The 26699-nt window shown below is 44.8% G+C and overlaps 1 protein-coding gene and 2 pseudogenes across 1 annotated transcript in view; all 3 read right to left on the reverse strand.

Annotated features, from left to right (window-relative positions):
• SH3PXD2B (SH3 and PX domains 2B) overlaps positions 1–13992 on the reverse strand; it is a 98036-nt gene extending 84044 nt beyond the window's left edge. Inside the window, exon 1 of the mRNA XM_063087512.1 lies at positions 13918–13992. Coding sequence (XP_062943582.1) covers positions 13918–13992 — 75 coding nt within the window. The remainder of the gene's footprint in view (positions 1–13917) is intronic.
• Positions 13993–21800: 7808 nt separating this feature from the next.
• LOC134368137 (10 kDa heat shock protein, mitochondrial-like) lies at positions 21801–22109 on the reverse strand (annotated as a pseudogene).
• Positions 22110–22346: 237 nt separating this feature from the next.
• On the reverse strand, positions 22347–22697 carry LOC134370639 (elongin-B-like; annotated as a pseudogene).
• Positions 22698–26699: the final 4002 nt, after the last annotated feature.

Consider the following 26699-nt stretch of genomic DNA (forward strand, 5'->3'; position numbering starts at 1 on the left):
TAGGTCTTTTGCCCAAAGTCACACAGCTGGTTAGGGAGGATGCCAGAATTAGAACTCGGGTTTGCTTGACTCTGGAATACCCATTCCTAACCAGGAGAACAAGGTGACAAATGGTAGTGTGGGCCAGAAGCAACTGCGTTCATCTTCTCTGGCTCCCCCAGACAGCCTGGGCAGCTGGCTCTCGGCCTGGGTCCTCCCCCTCCTTTGCTCATTCCCCGTCTTCTCTCAGCCCTCATGCCACCTCCTCACCACCTCTCCCCTGCATGCACACAGCCTCAGCTCAGGCCCAGGCCACCTCATTCCTGGATGTCAGCAGCAGCCTCCTCACCCCAATGGGGATATTTCTAAAACACAGCATCTAACCTGAATGCCCTTCTCCTTAGAGTTTCTCAGTGGCTCCCTTTAAATGAAAAACAGCAAAACCACATGAATTTACATTTAATGAGCATATCCTTTCTACTGGTCAGGCTCCTGCCAGTTAATCCTTTCATCAGTGTTAATAACACTATTACCTGTCTCTCAGGGGCTGCTGTAAAGTGTAAATGGGATAATGTCTATAAGACACCTGGTATAGTTGTGGCCCTAACCACCTCCTATGTAAGCCGAGTGGGTTCCTCAGACCCAAATCAATCCCAAACCATCAGGGTGAACCAAGTGAAACTGCCATTTCTGCAGGTCAAATTGACAACTCCATATACTTCACCTAACTGCATCCCAAAGGTTAGATCACCTGTGTCCACTGGACTAGACTAAGAATTACGGTTACTTTTCACTTCAGTGTTTACTATGTGTCAGGTGCTGTGATGGTCCCCTTCCCCCCATATGTAGGTAAAGAAGATACTGAGGTTCTGAGAGGTTAAGTAACCCACCCCAAATCCCACAACTGGAAAGTAACAAAGCCAGGATTTGCACTCAGGTTTGGCTGTCTCAAAAGCTTGTGCCTTAACCACTGTGACACACTGTTTGGCCTGTTGCCAGCATGCAGTCATCACGTGGAATTTGGTTCCATCTCAGCTCCAAGGACATCAAGTGGCTGCTGCCCTAGAATCATGGGACCTTGGGACTGAGAGGGCCTAGGCATCTATTCTAGGCCAGGACAGGGTGTCACAGTGGGGTTGGTACACTGGGAGCCCCAGCATCAAAGCTGGCCACCCTTGTGAGGTAATGGGAAGAGGTGCCCAGAAAAAGGCTGGTCTAGGATGCTCCCTTAACAACCCCCTAACCTGAATCCAGCCTCATCCTCCTGTTCCACAGGGCTTAGGGGTAGGGAGGAGAAAAGAACTAGATAAGAATGTAGACAGAGTGAGCTCTCAGACCCTGGGGACAGCCACCTATCAGGAGTGTCATAAGAGAAGGAGGAGGCATTTCTGCACCAGATCAGAGATAGGGGGATGCACAGCTGGGTTTCAAACTTTGTAAAGCCAAGGAGCCCCTTTTCCTGCATGAACTCATATGTGGTTCCTGAAGGTCAGATTCTGTGGGTACCCTTGACCACTCCCTGCCCCCTCCCTCTTGCTGGGTTCCTAATCCTGCACAGACTAATCCCCCCAGTCCCAATTTGAGCTCTGTGTGGACTTTCATGCCATCCTACATTGTCCTCTCCCTCTAGAGAAAACTTGGATAATAAATAAAATACATACAATTTAATGTAATCACTAACAACATTCAAGGGTCTAGAATGTGCTTAATGCACTCTATTTAGCAGTCCTATGAGGCTGCATCATATCACTGTTTCCACTCTGTCCAGGAATGTTAGGAAAGTCAGGCCCAGGAAGTTAAAGGAACTTGTTCAACCCGGCTGATGGGGAGCAGTCTGACTGCAGAGTCGGAGGTCTTAAAAACTGTCCACATTTCTACCACCAGAGATGGTACTTCGAGCAAACTCCTTCCCAGACCCTTTTTCTATACTTAGAAATATTTTTTGAAATTAAGATCACTCTACTATATATATGACTTGTCTTTTTCACTTGCATTATATGGAGAGCATTTCCCCATTTCATTAAAAAGAAAAAATTTTTTTTGGCAGCTGGCTGGTAAGGGAATCTGAACCCTTGACCAAAGTGTTATAACATCACTTTCTAACCAACTGAGCTAACCAGCCAGCCCTGAAAATTCTTTGAAAAACCATTTTTAAAGGAGGTGGGTGCTCTGGGTCCATTTACTGTAAGGTTGTTATCATTTATTTAATCATGCCTCCAATGATAAACATATAGACTACTTTGAACATTGTTTTAATTAACACAATGCTGAATATCCAAATATATAAATCTTCGGGGAAAACTGCTTTAAATTTTACGGGTGCGTCCTGGTCTAGTTCATTTGGAGTATGTTTCTTAACATGTGGTCATTCCAGACTGCCTGTGCCAGGTCATTTGGAGTTCCTTGTTAAAAATGCATATCATTAGTGAGACAAATGATGATGATAGTAAAGATAATAATAACAGGTAACCATTTATTCAGCACGTTTATATGCCAGGAACTGCTCTAAATCCTTCACACGAATAATCCACAGTAGATACTATTCTTACCCTCATATTACAGAGGAGGAAACTGAGGCACAGAGAGATTAAGTCACTTACTCAAGGTTGCACAGCCAGTATCTGGCAGAACCAGGTCAAACCCATGCTGTCTGGCTTTCAAGTCCACCTCTGAAACTTCCTTTTTTGGAGACATGGATCCACAGACCCCTTTGGGAGTCTGATGAAACTTACAGACCCCTTCTCAGAAGAATTTAAAATGAATAAAACACACAGGATTCCAAATGAAATTAATTAAACTGCATTACTATCAAATGTTTCAAAAAACAAAATTGTGAATATAGGTACATTTTAATTAAAACAACATAAAGTCTAGTGGTGGTTGAATGGCACCACAAGTTTGAAGTAGTGAGGAGCAGGAACGATCTATGCAGATCCATCAACAAGTGTAAAGTGAGATGAAAATATCAGCGAATTTCTATTGGTGACAAAGTCACAGGTATGCATTACTAATATCACTGAGGGTTGTTGCCTTCATTCCTAATGGAAGGCAATGCAAAATTTCAGTGGAAGAGTGAAAATTAAGTTGGAATTTCCCCTTCCAAGTTCAAGGACCCTCTGAATTCTACCCACATTAAGAACCCCTCTGCTAGTTGGCCTTCTCAGTCCCAGAGTTCCCACCTCCTTTTGACACCTGCTGAGAGTGCACGTCTCTGTCCTAGCAGGGAATGGGTAGGCCCGGCTTCCGACCCCTGCCCTGTCCTCACAGCCCCGGGCCAGCCTTTCCTATGGTGATGCGTTCTAAGCAGATGGTGACCTCTGTGAGGACAACGCTGTGCCTGGTCATCTCAGCCTCCCTCTGGCTGTGGGCCAGACCTGGCCCAGGACAGACAATAATCCCACATCTGTGGAACTGACTGGAAGCCAAGGGTGGCCCGAAGCCACAGGCTGCTGATTCACACCTTGGCTGGAGAGGAGGAAATGGTGACGCCACTGCATGGGTTCTAGCTTCCTTTGCCAGCGCAGCGGGGGTGGGGTGGGGGTGGAGGGGGTGTCTATGCAATTCTGCTTCATTAAGCAGAGGAGAAGATACCATCCTATGTGCTTTAAGGCAACTTTTCCCTTCATGTCTGGAGTGTGGGGTGGTGAGTTGATTTTACCCTTATTTACAGTCAATGATAGGCAGTAGAGCTGAGTGTGGTCCTGGGCAAATTGCTTTACCTTTTAAGCCCCAGTATCCACATTTGTGAAATGGGCTAATAACAGTACTGATGTGGCAGACATTGGCTGTTTCTGCCCACACAGGCTCCATGCCCCTTCTTTCAGCAATAGTACCCTGAATCTCATTTGACAACTATTCCACTCACTACTTGCAATTTCAGTGGGACTCTCAATCACAATATCCCACCTCTGCCTGGTCAAGCCTGGCCAATCAGATCCTCTCTTCCTGCAACTGCACTCTGGAGTGGACAAAAGGTCTGAAGAAAGGATGGAGTGGCTTCCTGAGGATGGAGTAGCTGATGCCAACTGGTAGTTTCTATTCCCTGGTTGACTCCAGCTGCCCATGTTCTTTCTGAGATCAGGTGCTGAGTTTTCCCCTTGATTCTGCCAGCCCTGTCCTTCTAACATATTCCTTCTGGCTTAGGTTAGCCAGGTTGTTTCTGTCACTTGCAACCCAAGAATCCTGACTAATACTCTTTATCTCACATAGCTGCTATGGATTCAGTGACATAAAGCATGAAAAGCCTTGAGCACATAAGCACTCAGATAAATGATAGCTATTCTATAATAACAATAATTATTAAATCTTGGGAACAAAACAAGTCTGGAGTTATTCAATTCCCCCCAAATTTCAGAATTCTCACTGGCTTTCACAGTTCCCTCTAATAATTCCCCTCCCTGCTCTCTACCTTCACCTCCACTGTCCACACCCAGCCCTCCATTTGGACAGGTGCTCTGGGTTTGTCTGTGCTCTGCCCCCTCCATTCTTCTGTGGAAAGCCTTCCAATTCACCCATCAAGCCAGGCGTGCCCTGGGTACCAGCTCCTCCCAGCTACTCCAGGGACTTCCATTTTGGGCAGCCTCTGCTCCTGAATCCTGGCCCTAGCTCTCATGTGCTGGGCTAGGGCTATGGCCTTCCTGGTGGTGGGGCTCACACCTTCTATCCTTCTGTGGTTCTCAGGACAGTCAGGAGCTCCAGGTCCTTTTGGTCCCCACCTACCCATGAAGCTTCATCTCCACCACTCAGATCTCTTCTGCTTTTCCAAACATGCCACGTACCAGGGTTCCCACTTCTTTGCCTTCCTGTTCTCTTTGCCCGAAATTCCTTTACCTTTGTCTACTTGCAACAGCCCTCCCTTTGTGATCAGCCTTGGGTCACCTCCACCGTGCTGCCTTCCCCTAGCCCAAGTCCCCCAGAAGCCAAGGGCATAGGCCTCTGCCCATTCCCTAGGTTCCAGACTAGCCCCGAAATGACGTATCTGTCCTTCTCAGGACACTGACCTCCTTGAGATCTCAATCTTCAGTCGCTTATCCATATATCATTCCTGTGCTTACCTGGCTCCTAGAGACTTATATTTGTTCAGTGAATTCTCAAGAAACACTGTTGATATTACAACATAGGCTGGTTCTTCAGTTGTTGTTTTTCCAAAGTGGCAGCATTCTGGCAGCATTGCTAAATAAAGTACAGGATGTCCAGTAAAATTTGAATTTTGGATAAACAACGAATAATTGTTTAGTGTAAACATGTCCCAAATATTGCATGTTTACTGAAATTCAAATCGAACTGGGCATCCTGTATCTTCATTTCCTAAGTCTGGCAACCCTTAGCCCTGGGACGGCCTGAGACTGGGCTGCAGAAGCAGGCGGTAGAGCTCTGCCCCAGCTCCAGCCCCTGCTCCCTTCACCACATGAAGAAGGCCCTGGGCTTGGAATCAGGGCCCCGCCTGCAGGCTTGCATCTGGGCCAGCAAGTAATGAGGAAGAATACTCTGCAGTTTGGAATGGGGTGGGGGAGCTTGTGACAAAGCTGGGGCCTGCAGGCTGCTGGCACAGGCAGAGTCCCACGGAAACAGCCGCACTGGCCTCTGCGCACTGGCCCATGGCTGGAGACACTGAGCCTCTGAGATCTATCACATTAGCTGGCTCCAATGTCAACTGGAGGGCAAGGGATGCCACCTCGACCCAAGGTGTGGCCAATCCCACTGACAAGGGCCCCAGGAAAGGGACCACAGAGCCTTAGCTTCTGGGCACTACCCCAGGCCAGGAAACTCCACAGACCATTGTCCCAGCAGTGCCCCTCCTAAAGGCATTCTGCACAAAAGCTTTTTGAATCTCTCCAACAAAGCCACCCACTTCCCAGAGGAGAAGGCTCAAGGCCAATAGCGAGAGAACGACAGAGGCAGATTAGAACCGAGTCTCCAACTGCACAAGCCACATGGCCCTCTGAGTAAGTCTTGTCTTCTCCTTCAGCTAAAGGGTGGGTGCTCACAACCCATCCTGGTGGGCTGGACCCACCAGACTAACAGGCTGCTCAGCCATGGTGGCTCCCTTCCCGCAGTTGCAGGGACCCATGGCTGGCCTTCATCTCCAAGGGGAAGGGGAAAACTGAGTCATGTGAAGCCAGCCCACTTCTTCGCCACAGCTCTTTCCCCAAGGAAAAAAGGATGCACAGTTTGCAACCAGGGTATGAGTGCCGCAGATGAGAAGTACAACTGAATAGTGTGGCCTCTCTGTTCCTCCTTTTTTGGCAGCATGATAATTGTGCTGCTTGTTGACCTCTCTGCACCTCCAGGTGGGTGGGAGGGGAGTGGGGTGCGGGGCACACCTCTCACATGGAACGACCTTTCTGCCACTCCCGTGACCTCAGGGTACAGACCACAGTGGGTCTGCAGAACTCAGAACTGCAATTCTTTCCAACCCTAATGCCGCTACAAGCACCACGGTAAAGGGCCTAGACTTGCTGAGCAAGGAGCATTTTAACTAGAAAAGCATCTGCCCAGGCCTTCCCTCATGGCATTTTAAACTCATCACTTTCCACTTCTCCAGCTCGCAGCCTGGAAAGCCACATCTCTCATCTCACAGAGAGACCCCCATCTGTGGCAGGAGTGGGAGAAGAGTGGCCGAGGAGAGGAGTGGCTGGTGCCTAGTTAGGAGGGACAGGCTCTCTGAGGAGTCCCGAGAATGCTCTGGACAGGGCAGGCAGGGCGGCAGGATGTGGGAACCTGGCTAGAGCTGCCACAGTTTGGCGCTGCTGCTTCTTTTTTAAAATGAACATTTGCTGTTTTTTATTTTTACTAAAAACAGCGATATGTGTTCACTGCAGAACATTTGGAAAAACCCAGACAAGCAAAAAAAAAAAAAAAAAAGTGACATATTTTATCAGCTATATTTCTAGGCTTACATAGACACATATTTCTGTCTTTCCTCTGTAATCAGGTAGGAATCAGTCTGAGCATGTTATTTTACAACCAGCTTTTACTATTTAATATTCCCATGACAGAAGATGGATACAGTTTTACCATCTTGATGGTTTTCTAGCATGTGGATGTAGCACATTCTATTTATTTTGTTCTCTACTGATAGGTGTTTAAGTGGTTACCAACTTTTTACTATCAAATGATACTGTTTGTATTCTCCTAATCTAGCCCGCCACTATTATAGCTCACTGTTATCAAGCCCTGACAAGATAGACCCGTCTAATCCTCACATTAGCCCTATGAAATTGGAAATATTATTATCCCCTTTTTATAGATGAGAAAACTAAGGCACAGAGAGGGTCAGTAATTTGTCTGAGGTCACACAGTTGGTAAGTGGCAAAGCAGGGATTTGAATCCAAGCTGTCTGATATGCCAGGAGATTCAAAGTTTGAACTAAAGTGACATTTAAATAATTTGAAGATATGATAGTTCCACCTCCTTTGACCTTGAGACACCTTCAGGAGCCCAGAGTGTAAGAAAAGCAGGCTGGGGCATCTCCCATTGAGATGACCCTCCAGGTATGGTGAGGGCCTGGCTCCTTGCACCCCTGGGGCAGGGGGATTGGGATGGAGGCGTGCAGGTGATCAGGTCACTAGCAGAGCATCCAGGACAACACTGACACAAAAAAGCCCTCTGCTTGCCACTCACCTGGCAAACTTGCCTCTGTGATGGGCACCCATTTTTTTCAATCAGAAGCAATCAATGGCCATTTAAAAAACCTACCCATGGGGTATTAAGAAAGCCCTACCCCTGTGTAATACAGACACAGTGCAGAACACGAACCCACCTGTAGAATCAGTAGGAACGGCTCTGTCTTGCTCATGGCCTATCCCAGCAGCAGCAGCAGGGTGCCCAGCCTTGTGCAGGCATCCCATAAATGCCTCTTGAATGAAGCAGAATGCTCTCGGGGCACCAGGCAAGAAAGCAGCACAGAGAGTTAGATCAGGGCTGTTATTACCATTAGTAGTATTTTTCATGACTACCATTTTTTGAGTGCCTTTTACACACAATGCATCAGGCTCAGTGTTGTGTGACACCAGTTAATCTTCACAACTGCCCTGTACTTGCAGGTAAGAACTATGACTACTCTCATTTTACAGATCCTTAGGTAGTAAATCTGCAAGGACACCCAGCTCCAGAAGGGCTTGAAGAGGATTCAAAGCTAGGTCTTCTCATCAGGGAGGTTCTGGTGAGTTGGTAAGAAAAATGCTGCTAGTAGAAAAATGCTGTTTTTCCCTAGCAGTAGCAAAGGAGTGCAGATTGAGTGCACACATTATCAAGAAGCCGGCACAATTGTCCTAGAAGGAAGTCACTGTACTCATTTTACAAATGTAGAATGTAAGGTTGGGGGTTAAGTGAGTTGCCTGAGGCCACGTGGAACTTACACCCAGACATGTCGGTCTCTAACACCCAAGTGCTTTCCTCTCAAGTTTGCTACCCTGCCTTGCCTGTTTCCACAAAAGGGGTGCCAGGGAAGGGAGGGAGGGAGGAAACTGGTGGCTGGAAAAGAGAATGCAGCTGATTTGCAGAGCAAATCCATGGTTTGCTCCAGACCACTGAGCTCACCAGCTGGAGGCCCCCTAGACACTGAGATGAGGACGCTGGTAATGCCTAATAAGGGCATGCTCCACACTTTGAAACTCAGCTGTTCAGCACAGCAGCAACTCCAGGGCTTCCCAAGCCTGGCAAATCGAGGAGGGAGGTTTCAAGACTGGCAGCACAGTGCCCGCCAACCCATCTCCCATCACAACCCACCCAGGGCTTTCCTGGAGCGAGAATGACTAAGGGCTGGTGGCGGCTTGTACTTCATAAATCCTGGCTGAATGAATGGTGAGATCAGAGAACGGCCTAGAATGGCCCCAGCATCTCATATAAGGGGTAATGAGCCCAGAACTATAGGTGGCTGGCTCATCAAGGTCACTCAGCTCCGTGGTGGAATCACAGGGCTGTCCTATGTCTCTCCCAGACACAAAGGCATCTGGCTTAATTCCCATGCAGCCATTCCTTGATGTGTGACCTCACGCACATGCCTTTACCTCTCTGAGCCTCCAGTCTTCTCAAAGAAAAAATGGGAACACCAATGTAACTACCTGAAGGATTAGTACCCTAAATATATACATAAATCCTGCAAATCAATAGAAAACAAATTACCCAACGTATTGAAAAAGAGGCAAAGGAGAAAAGCAGACAATTCTCAGAAGAAGAAACTCAAATGGCCGATAATGCTGTGGAAAGCTGCTCAACCGCACTAGCCAGCAGGGAAACTCAAACAAGCACCACCATCAGATACTATTTTGCACCTATCAGATTGGTAAAAGCTGAAAAGTCTGACAATTTGTAGTGCTGACAAGGACAGAAAGCAAAGGGAGCCCACAGATACTGCTCCTGGGAATGTAAACACAAAGTTGAAAATGCACAAACCCAAGAGCCAGCAATACTATCTCAGCACACGTGCAAAGAGGCAGTTCTAAAAAAGTTAACTGGTGGAAACACCATAAAAGTCCCCTATGGAAGCTTGAATAAATAGGGGGATATTCATAAATGGAATACCAAATTGCAGTTAAAATGAAGTAGAGTTACGTGTATCAACATAGATCTCAAAAGTGCAATGTTTTTATACAGTTTCAAAGCACTCAAAACAATACAAGATTTGGGGGAGTATAAAAAAGGTAAAAACATTAAAGTTACATGGGCTGGGGTGGAAAGGGAATTGGCTGCAAATGGGTGGGAGGGATCTTCTTAGGGATGATGGAAATGTTATAAAGCTGGACTGTGGTGATGACTGCACAGCTCTACACATTTACAAGGAGGGGGAATGTTATAGTATGTATATTACACCTCAATGAAGCTGTTAAAGAAAAAAATCACACCTATTAGTCTATTTTTATTTATTTATTTATTTTTGGTGCTGGCTTGTATGGGGATCCGAACTTGACTTTGGTGTTACAACACTGCGTTCTTACCAACTGAGATAACCAGACAGCCCTATTAGTCTATTTGTAAATAGTGCATGGGAATGTTAAACATCGAATGCAGGTCACTGTTTTTTTTGGGGGGGGAGGGGTGATATTGGGGAGGGTATACCAGGGGCTTTGAGTCTTTAATACTTTAATCCTTGAAAAATAAAAAAAAGATTTGAAACGAACACAGCAAAATGTAGAGATCTGATAGAGCAGCAAGGTAGATATATAGATATTATTTTATTCTACGTAGCTGTACAGTTGAAATATTGTATTAACATAATGAAAAAGTACCTAGATTAAAGGGCTGTCGTGACAACTAAACAGACACTGAGAGCTTAATCCAGTGCCCAGCCCAGGGCAACTGAAGACACTTTGACTGTTGTTAGTATTGCTGCTATGACTACTCCTACCATCTTGCTCCTCTTAACGTTGAAAGGTCTCAAGACAGAGCAGGCCAGCATCTCCAGCACCTGCTGATGAGACTCTCTTCTAAACCAAATGCTTCTGTACACTCCTCTCCAGTGCAGGAAATGGGGTGATCCAAATAAAATCCACAAAACCTACAAGGAGCACTTCCTCCTCCCCTTAAGCTGGAAGACAACCTAGCTGAACTTCCCAGGATGTCACACACACTGGGAAGCCCCTTTTCCATTCATTCTGGAATCGCTAGGCTCTGGGGCAGAAAAGGCACTGGCAGAGAAAGGCAGCAACCCAAAAGTCTTCATCTCCTTGCCTCCAACATTGGGAGGCCCTCTCCAAACAACAGTAACATCACTATGTCAACCTAACTGTTGAGATGTCAGAGGCCCTGCGAGATCCTTTCCCAGGATTCTCCAGATCTGGCCTGTGGCTCTGCCCCTGGGCCCAGTGATGATATCTTTGCCCACAGGTGAATGAGGCTTGGGTTGGGGTTGGAGAGGATGCTATCCTTATCATGGAGAAGATGCCATTTCAGGTGAAACAGATGGCCCAGCCTTGATGGGCAGCCCTGAGCTCTAGGTACAGTTCTCCAATGACATTTACAGCACCTATGACCTGTTTCCTCCTAGGCAACTGAGTGATGAGCAGGTAGTGGGTGAGATAGCAACAGGAAGAGGGGCAGTAGGGAATTAGTGGCAGTGGTGACCAGGATCCCCCCAAACTGATCTGTATATTCTAGTGCAGTGGCTTGGTGGGATGTAACAATTCCTGGAAACATTTCTGGTTGTCACAATTGGGGAGGGTGCTGTTATTGGCATCTGGTGGGTAGAGGTCAGGGATACTGCTAAACATCCTACAAGGCACAGGACAGCCCCCCACAGCAAAAAATGATCCAGCCTAAAATGTCAACAGTGTTGAGGTTGAGAAATTCTGCCCTAGAGTGATACAGTGGTATTTACAATTTACAGATTATGGAAGCTGGAGCTCAGAGAGGTAAACCAACAAGCTTAAAGTCACACAGCAGGAAGAGGTAGAGCCCAGGACTGTCCAACTTCCTTGCTGATGCTATCTCTCCAGGGTGGCTTCAGAGTCAAAGTCCAGGTACACCAACAGATGCCTCCATGCCCATTTTTTCCAGAGAGTGTGTGGGGCCAGGGCAAGGCTTGAGAACTGGGGCAGTGGTTGCCTGAAGTCTGTTTCTGTTGGGTTCAGACCCCCTGCCAGCATGGCACTACATTTTATCTGTTCCTGTGGATGACTCAGGCTTCAGTTCAACCCATGGCCCCTCCTCATCTGATGAGCCCAAAGGCTGGCTAGAAGGGAGCAGGCCCCTTGAATCACATGAGTGACTAAACCCACATGCAGAAAAACAAGTTCTTGGTGAAGTCTCCCCTCCCCCCTAGATGACTTCGGCATATTCCCAATCAGTGACATGGATGCCACCAGGCAGACAGATAATGAGCTAACTAACAGTTATGGAACTCCAATCCTGCCAGTCACATGGTTGCTCCCTTTTGGAAGTGGGCACCATCATCTCCATCTTACAGTTAAGGAAAGTGAGGCTCAGAGAGGTCACATAAGCTGTGAGGCCCAGATCTGAACCCCAATCTATGCTTTAACATAGAGACTTTTAAGGGGGCCCGTAAAAGCTACAGAACCTCCAAAAAACTGTGGCAGGGAGGGATCTGACTGAGCAGAAAATGAAAAGCTTCTGCGTTATTACAAATGATATGGCAGATTTCCCAGTTTTTGAGAGGACTTTGCTCAGGCAATCTATAGGGGTTTGGGAAGTGGTATGATCTGGTGAACATCAGTCTTTGGGATCTAACAGACCTGGATTTACATCAGGCACAGGACCTCACCTTTCTAAGCCTTAGTTTCCTCATCTGTCAAATGGGCTTAAGAACCTCTACCTTAAACGCACATGACAGGAGAAGACAGGAGAGAGTCAACGATAGTGCCCAGCCCTTGGTGACTGTATCTACTCTGGTTTTGCAGCTCACAGGTCTGGTGGGAGTTGGCATGCAGAATCCTATACTACCTTCTGTTGCCATGTTGGTGAAAACTGTCTTCATACCAGACAGGCAACTCAGTTACACATTCAACAGGCTCAAACAAGAAACCAAGATTTGGCAGCATTTGAAACAGTTAATGAAAAAAAGAAAAGAAAAGAAAAAGAAAAAAAAGAGACAATTTAGCTCAGCTGTGGAATCAAGGGAAACTTACTCTATTTAAAGATGCCACAGGTCCAGGAAATAGCTTCCCACCGCCTGGCTAAGGGCTGAATAACTGGCTGCTCCGCCAATAACAATACAGACTCACACAGCACACCCTTTCTTGTAAGGAGTGCAGAGTGGACTCCCAGCTATCTCCTTTCAGAATTTTACAGGCTATCCATGGAAGGCATGGAGATCTGCTTTATAAGAAGGAGCCTCTTAAAAAAATAGATTCAAAGATACTTCCAGGGAGGCCCAGGAGCTGAATTTTGCCAGCCAACGCCCTTGTCTATTCATTGTTCTACACTTCTTTGTTAGGATTTTTTCCCTCCCTCTTGCTTTTTTCCTTCCTGGTTAACTTCTCCGTGGCTAGGCTCTGCCACTGCCCACTTCTCACCGCCAGAGACACCACAGCCCCTTCCCTCCTGTAGAGAGGCTCTCCCCAAGGCCTCATCTGGGCCCATTATCGCAGGTCCACATTATCCTTCCACTCAGAACCTGTGAGGTGGTCCCAGGGCCACCTGAACCCGCAGACATGGCCCCTAGGCTGTTGTGGAAGCCACTTTGCACCTGCAGGTCACCGTGTGCCCCAGGACCACCCTCCAGAGGCAGGGAAAGCCTGGTTGCAGCTTGGTGTTCTAGAACCTGCAGCCTCCTCTTTGAGCCTCAGCCTTCCCATCTGCAAAATGACGCTACTGTCCCATTTTTTCAAGTCCTTGCCAGCTCCAAACAACATTCCCATTCTACAGAAGGAGATACCAGAAGAAAACTTTCGTACGTTTTGAAACAGAAGTTACTGGAGAGAGGCGGCAGGGACTGTTTTTTAACCCTCTAAAGGTGCAGCCACTCAAATGATCCGTTCCCAGAAATCTCCATTGCTCGGGCTGGCTCCTCTAATAGGACGGGGCCAAACTTGGCGATCCCTACAGGGGCTACCTGTGGCTGGTCTGAGTGTCTCTGGTCAAGGAGGGGAAGGGCGGGCGGCCTGAGAACCGGCATTTCTCTCTCCCCCCCTTTCCGTCTCTCTGTCCCCTACACAGGCTGGGGCCTGACTTCTCCACGGATGGGAAGGACGGGAGTAGGGGGAACGAGGGGGAGACAGAAAGAGGAAGAGGAGAGGCAGAGAGGCGAGTAGGGGGACCAGGCGGGAGGAAGGGATGGAGGGGGAGAACAGGGCGAGGGGGAGGGGCCGAGGGGGAGGAGCCCGGAGAGACCCGGGCAGCGGAGCGGCGGGGCCGAGGCGAGAGAGCAGGGGCGGGGGGCAGGGAAGCGCAGGAGGCAGAAGTTTTCCGAGCTGGGGGGGCTCTCGATCGCCCCCGGCAGGGCGCGGGCTCGGGGGGGCGTGGGGGCCGCGCCGCACTCACATAATGCTTGTTGGGCACCCGCCGCTTCTGCACGTCCAGCACCTTCACCTCCACGATGCTGCGCCGGGGCGGCATGGCCGCTCCTCCGCCGGCCGCAGGGCCGAGCGCGGGCGCGGGGGGCGCGGGCTGCGGAGCGCGCGGGGGGCGAGCCGCCGCGGGCCTGAAGCCGGGAACCGAGCGCGATCGGAGCCCCGGCCGAGCACGAGCCGCCGCCGCCGCCGCCCTTCGCTCCGCGCTCGCTCCGGCCCGGCCCCGCCGCCGCCGCCGCCCGCCCCCGGCCCGCCCCCCGCGCCGCCGGCCCGCCCCCCTTAAAGGGCCTGGCCCCCGCTCCCGCCCCCGGCGCGCGGACCCCGCCGGCCACGTCCGGCCCCCGCAGGGCCTTTGTCCGGGCGCGTAGCCGCCGCGCCGGGGGAGGGGACGAGCTCGCGTCCGCCCTCGGTTCGATGACTGACATGTCGATTCATTCCCGCAACCGTTTGCTGCGGGAGCCGCCGTCCCCCGCCAGACCGGAGAGCCGGACTCCCCGGTTCTAATCCCGGTTCTGCTGCTTATCGGCTCTGATCTCGGGCAACTTGCTTAACCTCTCTGGGCTCGATTTCTTCATCTACAAAATGGACAGCGAACTGGTCTCCCGGGCTTACAGTCGGGGAGATGGGGGGAGAGAGAGAAAAACTGCAACAAATGCACGTACGATATAATTGAAACGAAAGCGAGAAAACAGTGAATAGGTGGTGAATATGTGTGAGGGCGCGTGGGTACGTGTTAACAAGGCCATCGATTCCCAATTGTGGAGCACTTAACTCCTGCCAGGCGCTGTTCCCCTGCTTTTTAGAAAATTTCTCCTTTAATCTTTAGGACAACTCTGGGAGGAAAAGGTGGTTGACCCCATTTTACAGAGGACGCAATTGAGAGCAGCCTCCAGAGTCGCAGAGCTGGTGGATGGAACCCATGGTTGCCTGGCCTTAGGCAGATTTCACAAGTTGAAGCTGCGGGTGCCTGGGGCTGCTCCACATTTCTTCACCTAGTGACCTTTAGCACCGGCTGGGCCCTGAGTCACTTTCAGTAGTTGTTGGCCGAGTGAATGAATGAACACATAATGCGTGGACAGGAAGTTTAGGCCCCTGACCAATGTTCTCTCAGCCAGTAATCAGGGGCTTTTTCCAACAAACGGCACAAACTCCCCTTAAAGCCTGAAAGAGCCCAGGGCTCCTTCCCAACCTGGGTCCCAGGTCAGCCTTCGAAAGAAAGTAGGGGACATCCAGGGGAGGATGCTTCTCAGCCACTCTTGCTAGGCCACGTGGATAGTTTGGTGCTGATTCACTTTGGATCCGCCCCTCCATTTGCTCTTCCTTGCCAGCCTTGACCATCCTGCTCAAGCCCTGGAGGCTGGCCAGTGTGGGTTTCACTAAAAAAAGCCTCCACTATCCTCCCGCTTCCCACTGGGCATGGCCAGTGGGAGGCCCTGGCAGGAGATGGAGGGCAGGAAGAGGGAGAGGCCTGGGGATTTATTCCCTGAGCTCCCTCCTGCAGGGTTGTCCTTACCAAGGATGACCTTCCCCACGTGGTCTTGCTCCAGATTTTGTAACCACTTTTGCCTTCAGGGTGCTAACACTTGCTGTTGCAAGCCCCAGATACTGTACCATCCTTTTGGTTTCCTAGTCCTTTGTAAACTGACCTTGTACTAAACTTTCCTCATTGGCCCAGTTTGAGGGTGGCATCTGTTTGGTGCCAGAACTCACTAATATAATTCCTGTAAGGCACATTCTTAAGAGTGCCAAGTCAAAGGGTCCCAAGGCCTCATTGGAAATGTGCAGTATGGTGAAAGTCTGGCTTTTCTGTTCCTTTTACCTCATCCTCTGCATGATTTTGCACATCCTGAGTGGCAGAGCCGGGTCCTCAGCCCTCCTGGTGTTTCTACCTCTTCTGCTGTGGCAGGCTTAGGTCCCAATCTTGATTTTAACATGGCCCCCAAATCAGTCTCACCCTAGTAATATCTACTGAGATTTGCTAACTGGCTTGGTTCTGGGTTATAGCTCTTGATGTACAAGCACATTATCTTACTTAAGGACTTCCTAATAAGGCAGAACCATGGAATGCAGAAGCTAGAGGAAATCTGTGAATCAGTCAGCTTCCTTGATTTTCCCAGAAAAGCAAAGAGACCTACCTACCCCCAGGCACACCATGAGAGGCAAGGCCGGGTGGTCAGCCCTCCTGCATGTGTCTACCTCTTCTGCTGTGGCAGGCCTGGCCTGGGGAAGACGAAGTTGTCTCCCCACCTGCCTGCAGCAGAAGATGCTCTGCTGGATCTTCCCACACCTTTCCTTTGTCTTTCTTTTTAAAAAAGATTGTAGTAAAGTATACATAACATAAAATGTAACATTTCAACCATTTTTAAATGTACAATTCAGTGGCATTAGGACATTCACACTGTTGTGCAACCATCACCACCGTCCATCTCCACAACTTTTTTCGTCTTCCTGACCTGAAACTGTACCCACTAAACACCGACTCCCAGTTCTCCCCTTCCCCATCCTCTGGCAACCACTCCTCTAGTTTCTCTCTCTGTGAATTAGACTACTCCAGTGCCTCGTATAAGTGGAATCATACAGTATTTGCCTTTTTATGACTGTCTTATTTCACTTAGCATAATGTCTTCAAGGTTCATCCATATTGTAATCTGTCAGAATTTCCTTCCTTTTTATGGGTGAATAATATTCCACTGTATGTATATAGCATGTTTTCTTCTTTTTTTTAATTTTAATTTTACTTTTTTCATGGTACATGTTTATGGGGTACAATTTGTTGTTTCAATGCATATGTATATTGTATAATGATCTAATCAGAATAGTTAGCATATCTATCACCTAAACATTTATCATTTCTTTGTGGTTGTAATGTTCAATATCCCTTTTTCTGGCTGTCTTGAAATATACAATACAATATTATTAGCTATTTTCACTGTAGGGCACCAGAACTTGTTCTTCCTATCTAACTGTAACTTTGTAACTTTGTATCAGTCTGCCAACCTTTCCCCTTCCCCTCCTCCCCTTTCCCTGCCTCTGATAATCACTATCTGCTCTCTATTTCTTTTTTCTCTTTTTAATTTATTGTTCTTAATTGACTCATGATAATTATGTATTTACGGAGTACCATATGATAATTGGGAACGTTCATACTGAGTTCAGTGATCATATCTGCAGAGAGCACTAACATTTATGGAGCAAATGTATTTCACAGGGCCTATTTTCTGGGGCTCTGTGGCTTCAGGTTTAGCCTTACCTTTTAAAATTATGTATAGAAATGTTAACCTTGCAAGACAGGGAACTTTCTTTAGACTAGGGTCTCTGATGTGGATGAAGAGTTGTGGCACAGCAAGGTTGCTGGCTCAAGGACAGACAAGTTACTGATTGATATGTAAAGATACTGGGAAATTGCTGTAGGAAAAAACAGTGTTTGTTAAGATCAAGCTTTTGTTTGTGGATCGACTTAACCTTTTGCAAATTGCATTATGGAATGTCACTTTGCTTGTTTTACTGAATGTTACCAGTCTCTACTGTTAAACTATAATTGGCCATAACCACACCTATGTTCTTTTCCTGTAACTTCCTGGTCTGGAGAATAAATGTGGGGCGAGAACCCCAATTTGTGATTAATTTCCCAAAAGGAAGGAATGCCTCTCTCTTGAGGGTTCTGGGAAATTAACCCCTTTGGCGTCTCTCACTGCTTGGAGGAAATGGGCTTTGAGTAATCCTTTTTGCAGCTCCATCACCCAGGGAAAGAGAGATAACAAATCTGTGGGAGGCAAAGCCACAATATCAGGGTGCTTAGTATATCCATCACCTCAAACATTTGTCATTTCTTTGTGTTAGGAACATTCATCATCATCTTGACTAGCTATTCAAAGATACACAGTTCTTTGTTGTTAGCTGTAGTCTCCTTATATTAGCATAGAAACCTAGATCCCATTCTTCCTATCCCTCTAATGTTTCATATTCACTGGCCACCCTTTCCCTATCTCCTCTTCCTCTTTCGCCCATCAGTCTGTAGTATTCACTATTCTATTTTCTACTTCTATGAGATCAACTTTTTTAGCGTCCAAGTATGAGTGAGAACATGTGGCATTTCTCTGTCTGTGCCTGGCTTATTTCACTTAACATAATTTTGTCCAGGCTCATCCATGTTGCTGCAAATGGCAGAATTTCACTCTTTTTTTTTTTTATGGCTGAGCAGCATTCTATTGTGTATATATACCACATTTTTTTATTCAGTCATCCATGGAAGGTTGGTTCCAACTCTTGGCTGTTGTGAATAGAGCCGCAATAAACATGGGAGTGTCCCTTCAACTTGCTGATTTCTATTCCTTGGGGTATATACCCAGTAGTGGGATTACTGGATCATGTGGTAGTGCTATCCATAATTGTTTGAGAAACCTCCATACTGTTTTTTTCCGTAGTAGCTTTACTAATTTACATTCCCACCAGCAATGTATAAGAGTTCCACTTTTCTCTGCATCCTCACCAGCATTTGTTATTTTCTGACTTTTGATAATAGCCAGTCTAACTGGGGTAAGAAAATATCTCATTGTGGTTTTGATTTGCATTTCTCTGATTAGTGATGTTGAGCATTTTTTAATATGCCTGTTGGCCATTTGTATGCCTTCTTTAGAAAAATGTCTATTCAGTTCCTTTGCCCATTTTTTTAATTGATTATATATATTTGTGTAGTACAGAATTGAATATCAATACATGTGTGCAATATGTGGTGATAAAATCAGGATAATTAGTATACTCATGTTTACAAAACATAATCATTCTTTATTACCCTTAACTAGTTTCTTTCCAACCCCCTCTACCTTCCCCTTTCCCACCTCTAATAACCACAGTTCTGTTCTCTTTTTTTGAAAGTTTACCTCTGTGTGAATTCTCTTTTTTAAAAATAATTAATTTATTATTATTATTATTATTTTACATTCTAAGATGTTGTTGCAGAGTAGGGGTGAGGCAGAGGGGGAACAATGATGGAGAAGGGAGTACGGGGGGGGGCAGGGATGGCCCTCTCCTCCCACATCCTGGTTTGCCCATTTTTCAATCTGATTATTTTTCTTTTTACTATGGAGTTGTATGAATTCTTTGTATGTTCTGGATATTAATCTCTTTTTGGATACATAGTTTGCAAATATTTTCTCACATTCTGTAGGTTGTCTTTTCACTCTGATTGTTTCCTTTGCTGTGCAGAAACTTTTTAGTTTGATACAATTCCATTGATTAATTTTTGCTGTTGTTACCTGTGCTTCTGAAGTATTCATAAACTCTTCGCCCAGACCCATGTCCTGAAGTGCTTCCCCTATGTTTTCTTCTAGAAGTTTTATAGTTTGGGGTCTTACATTTAAGGCTTTAATCCATTTTGAGTTGATTTTGGTATGTGGTGAGAGATAGGGGTCTAGTTTTATTCTTCTGCATATGGATCTCCAATTTGCCCAGCAACATTAATTAAAGAGACTGTCCTTTCCCAGATGTATGTTCTTGGCTCCTTTGTCAAAAATCAGTTGGCTGTAAGTATGTAGATTTATTTCTGAATTCTTTATTCTGTTCCCTTGATCTATGTGTCTGTTTTTGTGCCAGTACCGTGCTGTTTTGATAACTATTGCTTTGTAGCATATTTTGAAGTCAGGGAATGTAATACTCCAGCTTTGTTCTTTTTGCTCAGGATTGGTTTTACTTTTTGGAGTCCCTTGTTGTTCCATATAAGTTTTTGAATTGTTTTTTTCTGTTTCTGTGAAGTCTGTCATTGGTAGTTTGATGGGGATTGCATTGAATCTGTAGATCACTTTGGGTAGTATGGTCATTTTGACAATATTGATTCTTCCAATCCATAAGCATAGGATGTCTTTCCATTTTTTTGTGTCTTCTTTAATAAGTGTTTTATAGTTTTCATTGTAGAGATCTTTCACGTCCATGATTAAATTTATTCCTAGGTATTTTATTTTTTTATTGTTTCTATTATAGATGGATAGCTTTCTTGATTTCTTTTTCTGCTAGGTCATTGCTGGTGTACAGAAATCTACTGATTTTTGTATGTTGATTTTGTATTCTGCAACTTTACTGAATTTGTTTGTCAGGTTTAGGATTTTTGGTAGAGTCTTTGGGTTTTTCTCTATGTAAAATCATGTCATCTGCAAACAGAGACAACTTGACTTCCTCCTTTGCAATTTGGATGCCCTTTGTATTAGTCTATTTCTGTTGCTTATAACAAAATACCTGAAAGTGGATAGTTTGTAAGAAAATGAAATTTATTGCTTACAATTTCAGAGGCTGGGAAGTCCAAAGTCCAGGGAACACATCTGGCGAGGGTCTTCCTTGGTGGTGACTTCAGCAACACAGGGTATCACATTGAGATATGGCAGAAACACACACACACACACACACACACAGAGCTCCTCATACACTCTCCTTTTAAAGACCTCAGAACCATGCCCATGGCCACCATTAAACCATCAATGTAAACACCTCTTCAAAGCCCCATCTTTCAATTATCATAATAGGATTTCCCACCTTCTCAACACTGTCAAAGTGAGGGCCAAGTTTCCAATACCTGGAATTTTGGGGGACACAATTTGAGCTTCAATGAGTTTGGGAAGGGGGACAGTCAATCCACAGCACCTTTTATTTCTTTTGCTTGCCTAATTGCTCTGGCTAGGACTTCCAGTACTATGTTGAATAGAAGTGGTGAGAATGGGCATCCTTACCTTGTTCCAGTTCTTAGGGGGAAAGCTTTAAGCTTTTCTCCATTCATTGTGATGTTAGTTGTGGGTTTGTCATATATAGGCTCTACTGTGTTAAGATACTTTCCTTCTATACCTAATTTGTTGAAAGTCTTTATCATGAAGGGATGTCAAATTTTATCAAATGTTTTTTTGCATCTATCGAGATGATCATGTGTTTTTTACTTTCATTCTGTTTATGTGATGTTTACCTTTATTGATTTGTATATGTTGAACAATCCTTGCATCCCTGGAACAAATCCCACTTGATCATGGTGTATAATGTTTTTGATGTGCTGTTGGATTTGGTTTGCTAGTATTTTATTGAGGACTTTTGCATGTGTGTTCATTAGGGATATTGGCCTGTAGTTATTTTTTTTTGTTGTTGTTGTTGTTGTGTCCTTGCCTGGTTTTGGTATCAAGGTAATGCTGGCCTCATAGTATGAGTTTGGAAGAATTCCATCTACTTCAATTTTCTGAAATAGTTTAAGAAGTATTGGTATTAGTTCTTCTTTAAATGTTTGGTAGAATTCAGCAGTAAAGTCTTCTGGTCCTGGGCTTTCATTTGTTTGAGACTTTTTATTACTAATTCTATCTCATTACTTGTTATTGATCTATTTAGGTTTTCTATTTCTTCTTGATTTAGTCTTAGTAGGGTATATGTGTCCAGGAACTTATCCATTTCCTCTAGGTTTTCATATTTATTGGCATAAAGTTGTTCATAATAGTCTCTGATGATCCTTTATGTTTTGGTGCTATCTGTTGTAATGTCTCTATTTGCATTTCTGATTTTATTTATGTGTGTCTTTTCTCTGTTTTTCTTGGTTAGTCTGGCTAATGGTTTGTTGATTTTGTTTATTTTTTCAAATAACCAGCTTTTCTTTTGATTGATTTTTATCTTGTATTTTTAGCCTCAATTTCATTTATTTCTGCTCTGATTTTTCTGGTTTACATATTTTTATTTAGAAATATTTATATCAGTGCAATGAAACTAAATTGTAGACCTCAGATGTCATTAGTTTAGATGTCATTAATTTATTATGGAAGAGACATGGAAATTATTTACATGATGAAACAATGGAATGGGCAGCTTCTAGTGATGCTATTTCAACAGTGATTTATTTCAGTTTATATACTTTCTAAGAATATCAACATCTCTAAATAAGAAATGTAGTTGTTGTCTATAACTACTTTGGTGCCTACATATTCTGGGAGAAGAATTTTATCTCCAATTTAACACACTAACTGGTTGAATCTCTCCACTCTTTCCTTCAGAGCCTGATCCAACAGCTACTACTGTTGCTTGCAATACTTTTCATTGAACTTTTTCTGGAAGCATAATGCCTCCATTGGTTACAGTTTCAGCCTCACTCCTTTCAGCCAATACTCGATCAAAGAGTGGAAGAAACTTTCTAAATGCTTGTCCTGTCATGACTCCCACCACCACCACAGTTTGTGTTTTGCCTTTTTGCCACTACTGCTGCAATGCTCTGATTTTTATTCTTTCTTTTCTTCTACTTATTTTGGGTTCAGTTTGTTCTTGCTTTTCTAGTTCCTTAAGGTGCATTGTTAGGTTGTTTATTTGAGATCTTTCTATTTCTTTTTTCAGGCAGACACCCAAGTCTCTTTTACTGGAGGGAATGGGCCCCAAGGTGTGGGTGGGGGGCCCTCACCACACAGGTTGTTCATTGGTGCTGCTTTCTGAGTCCTGCAGCTTCATCACATCAGCCTGCTTGGGCAGGCTGGAGAAGGGCTCAATGTGCAGGGCCTCAAAGGTGTCATCTGCCTAGAAGGCCAGCCACACTGTGGCTGAGGCCTGTGGCTATGCCACTTGGCTGGTGAAGCCACATTTGCCCAGCGTTTTGCCATCATCCAGGAGCTGGTCAATCTTGCATAGCCACTGCTCATCAGTTGGCTGCTTGAGAATACCCTTGACAATTCGCTTCAGCTTGAACACAGTGCTCAACTCCTTGGCATCTGTGAAGATGTTGATCTTGTGGCACCAGATCATGAGGAACATGTCCTGGGGTAGCAGACTGGTGTGAGCACAGAGCCCGGCTCCTCCTGTGTGGCCTGCTGTCCCTAGCCCAGCCAGCTGCCTCTCCCCCTGTGCCTGCTCACCCTTTTTCTGTTTTTTTGATGTAGGTGTTTATTGCTATAAACTTTCCTCTTAGTAGTGCCTTGGCTGTATCCCATAGGTGTTGGTCTGTTGTGTCTGTCTTCATTAGTTTCAAGAAATTTTTAAATTTCCTCCTTAATCTCTTCTTTGACCCATTGGACATTCAAGAGCATGTTGTTTAGTTATCATGTATTTGTGTAGTTTCACAAGTTCCTCTTTTTATTGATTTCTAGTTTTATTCCATTATAGTCAGAAAATATACTTGACATGATTTCGATTTTTTTGAACTTGTTGAGACTTATTTTGTGGCCTAACATATGGTCAGTCCTAGAGAATGTTCCATGTGCTGATGAAAAGAATGTGTATTCTGCAGTGGTTGGATGAAATGCTCTGTGTATGTCTATTAGATCCATCTGGTCTATGGTGCCATTTAAATCTGATGTTTCCTTGTTGATTTTCTGTCTTAAAGATCTATCCAAGCCTGAGGGTGGGGTGTTAAAGTCCCCAACTATTATTGTGTTGGTCTCCATCTTTCCCTTTAGAAGGCAGCTATGCTCACCACTATACCACCAACGCCTACTTCCATCTTTCCCTTTAGATCTAATAATATTTGCTTTATATATCTAGGTGCTCCAGTGTTGGGTGCATATATATTTATAACTGTTATATCCTCTTTCCATATTGATCCTTTTATCATTATATAGTTCCTTTGTCTCTTAGTACAGATTTTGATTTAAAGTGTGTTTTATCTGATATAAGTATAGCTACTCATGCTTGTTTTTGTTTTCCATTTGCATGGAATATCTTTTTTCATTCCTTCACTTTCAGTCCATGTATGTCTTTGTAGGTAAGGTATGTTTCTTGTAGGCAGCATATGGATGGGTCATGTTCTTTTTATCCATTCAGCCAGTCTATGACTTTTAATTGGAGCATTCAATCCACTTACTTTCAAGATTATTGTTATATATGAAGTCTTACTCCTGGCATTTTCTTGGTTGTTTTCTGATTGTTTTGTGTATCCTTTGTTCCTTTCTTCCTCTCTTAATGTTTGTCCTTGCAGTTTGGTGGCTTGCTGTGTTGATAGGATTTGATTCCTTTCTTTTCCTAATCCTTGCATCTACTCTACCAGTTTTATATTTTCAGGTACTTTCATGATTGATGTTACTGTTCTTTCTCTTCTCGATGTAGGACTCTCCTAAGTATTTCTTGTAAACCTGGTCTGGCGGTGATACATTCTTTTAATTTTTTTCTTATCTGAGATAGACTTTATTTCTCCTTCATTTCTGAAAGATAGTTTTGCTGGCTATAGTGTTCTTGGCTGGAAGTTTTTCTCTTTCATTACTTTGAATATATCATTCCATTCTCTACTGGCATTTAGGGTTTCTGCTGAAAAGTCTGCTTTTAGTCTAATGGAGATTCTCTTATGAGTGATTTGATGTTTTTCTCTTGTTATTTTTAGAATTCTCTCTTTCTCTTTAACTTTGGATAGTTTGAATACAATGTGTCTTGGAGATGACCTATTTGGGTTGAATCTGTTTGGAGACCTTTGAGCTTCCTGGATTTGGATGTTAGCATTTTCCCCAAGACTAGGAAAGTTTTCAGCTATTATTTCTTTAAATACATTTCAATGTCTTTTTTGTTTTCTTCTCCTTTTGGAATGCCCATAATTTGAATATTTGTTTGCTTAATAGTATCCCATAGATCTTGTAAGCTTTGTTCATTCTCTTTTTTGTCTTTGTGTGTTGTTTCAAAAATCCTATCTTTAACATAAGAAATTCTTTTTTCTGTTTGATCTAGTCTGTTGTTGAGACTCTCAGATGTATTTTTTAATTCATTCAATGAATTCTTCAATCCAAGATTCCTGCTCGATTTTTAAAAACGAGATCTATCCCTTTGTTGAATTTCTCATTCATATTGTGAATTGTTTCTCTGATTTTGTTGAACCATTTATCTGTATTTTCTTGTATCTCATTGAGTTTCCTTAGGATCATTAATTTGAATTTCTTTTTCCACAAGTTGGCAATTTCCAGTTCTTTGGGATCAGTTATTGGAACATTATTTTATTTTATTTTTTTTGGTAGTATCTGTTACCGCGTTTCTTGTTTCCCTGCATTGATATCTTTGCATCTGGTGGAAAAGTCACCTTTTTGAGTTTTATAGAGTGGCTTGTGTGGGAAAAGATTTTACCTGCAAATGCATCCTGGGATATTGAGTGATTAGAGTACAATGGCTTTGTTCTGGATGGATGCAGTAGTGTAGATTCTGTGTAGTTTCTTCAGCTGTAATCCACTTTTTCTATGTCTATGATTGAGTAGCCTATTCTTTGGAGTTTCATAGTGGTGGTGGCACAGCCTTGCCAGGAGACGTATTACTGGATTGATTCACAGGCTGGGGTATGCACATATACCCTGTGGCTCAGTCATCTCAGGGGGTGGCTTACTGGGGATGTGGTTGCTGAATTGTTTCTTGAGCTGGGGGTGTGGGTGCATGGAATATCAGGGTCTTCGGGACTGGTTTGCCAGTGGTAGGGTCGCTGTTCTGCTTATCTGACCAGGGATGGGGCTGTCAGTGGTATGTCAGGAAAGCTGTTTCTCACTTGGATGCATGTGTGTGATGGCTCAAAGACTCAGGGGTTGGTCTTCCAGGTATGTGACAGTCAGGCTGTTTCTTTGAGCCAGGGGTACAGATACGCTTTAGCTCAGCTAGCTGAGTGTGGGTCTGCCAGTGGCCTTTCTGTTGTTCCACTTCTTGGGGCCCAATGTGAGGTTGTGCTTCCCTCTATGGTTCAGGAGCTGAACTACCAAGGGTGGAGCTGCTGAGCCACTTCTTAGGAAGTGAGTGAGGCCAGTAGGTGAGGCTGCAGTGAGGAGGCCTGTCCAGCTGCTTCTTGGGTGGCGGGCAGGGCTGCTAGGCAGGACTGCAGTGAATACAGCACATTTTCTTTATCCATTCATTTTGTGTCAATGGTCACTTGAGTTGTTTCCACCTTTTAGCTATTGTGAATAACGCTGCTGTGAATATTGGTGTACAAATATTTGTTCAAGTCCTTGCTCTCAATTCTTTGGGGCATATATCAAGAAGTAGAATTGCTGGATCATTAGTAATTGTATGTTTAATTTTTTCGAGGAACCACAAAACTGTCTTCCACAGTGACTGTGCCATTTTACATTCCCGTCAGCAATGCACAGGGTTCCAACTTCTGTACATCCTTGCCATCACGTGTTATTTTCTGTTTGTTTGTTCATTTGTTTTGGGTAATAGCCGTTCTAATGGGTGTGAAGTGGTATTTCATTGTGGCTTTGACTTGCTTTTCCCTAATGATGAGTGATGGTGAGCATGTTTTCACGTGCTTGCTGACCATTTGTATATCTTCTCGGGTGAAATGTCCATTCCAAGTCCTTTGCCCATTTTAAAATTGGGTTGTTTTTTTCCCCCTTGCCTTTCTATATCTTCCATTCACCTCCTAGGCTTCTCTGAGGAGCCAGCATGTTTTTGGGAGAAGAACTGAATTGTGGGCTAGTGATGTAGTTTAAGTTGGCTGTTCAGACTGGAAAGATCCAGATAGGCTCTGCCTGGGAGAACCGAGGATTATCTGCTAATAAAAATGTCAACCCGGATGGTCATTACAATTCACTGAGACTAGACTAGTTCCTTGTCACAAGCACAAAACATTTCTGCAAATTCAAGTTCATTAGGGAACCCAAACCCAAGGGAGAACTCTAAGGGAAGAGAAATCCCACCAGGAACTGGAATCCTAAATTTAACCTGGCCCCCAAATCAGCTTTCACCCTAACAATATTTACTGAGGCTTGCTAATGGTCTGATACTGGGTTATAGCACTTTATATATGAATACATTATCTTACTTAATCATTATAATAGCCCTATGAGTTAGATAACATCC

Source organism: Cynocephalus volans, chromosome 2 (genome assembly GCF_027409185.1).
Source record: "Cynocephalus volans isolate mCynVol1 chromosome 2, mCynVol1.pri, whole genome shotgun sequence".
Classification (NCBI taxonomy): Eukaryota; Metazoa; Chordata; class Mammalia; order Dermoptera; family Cynocephalidae; genus Cynocephalus; species Cynocephalus volans.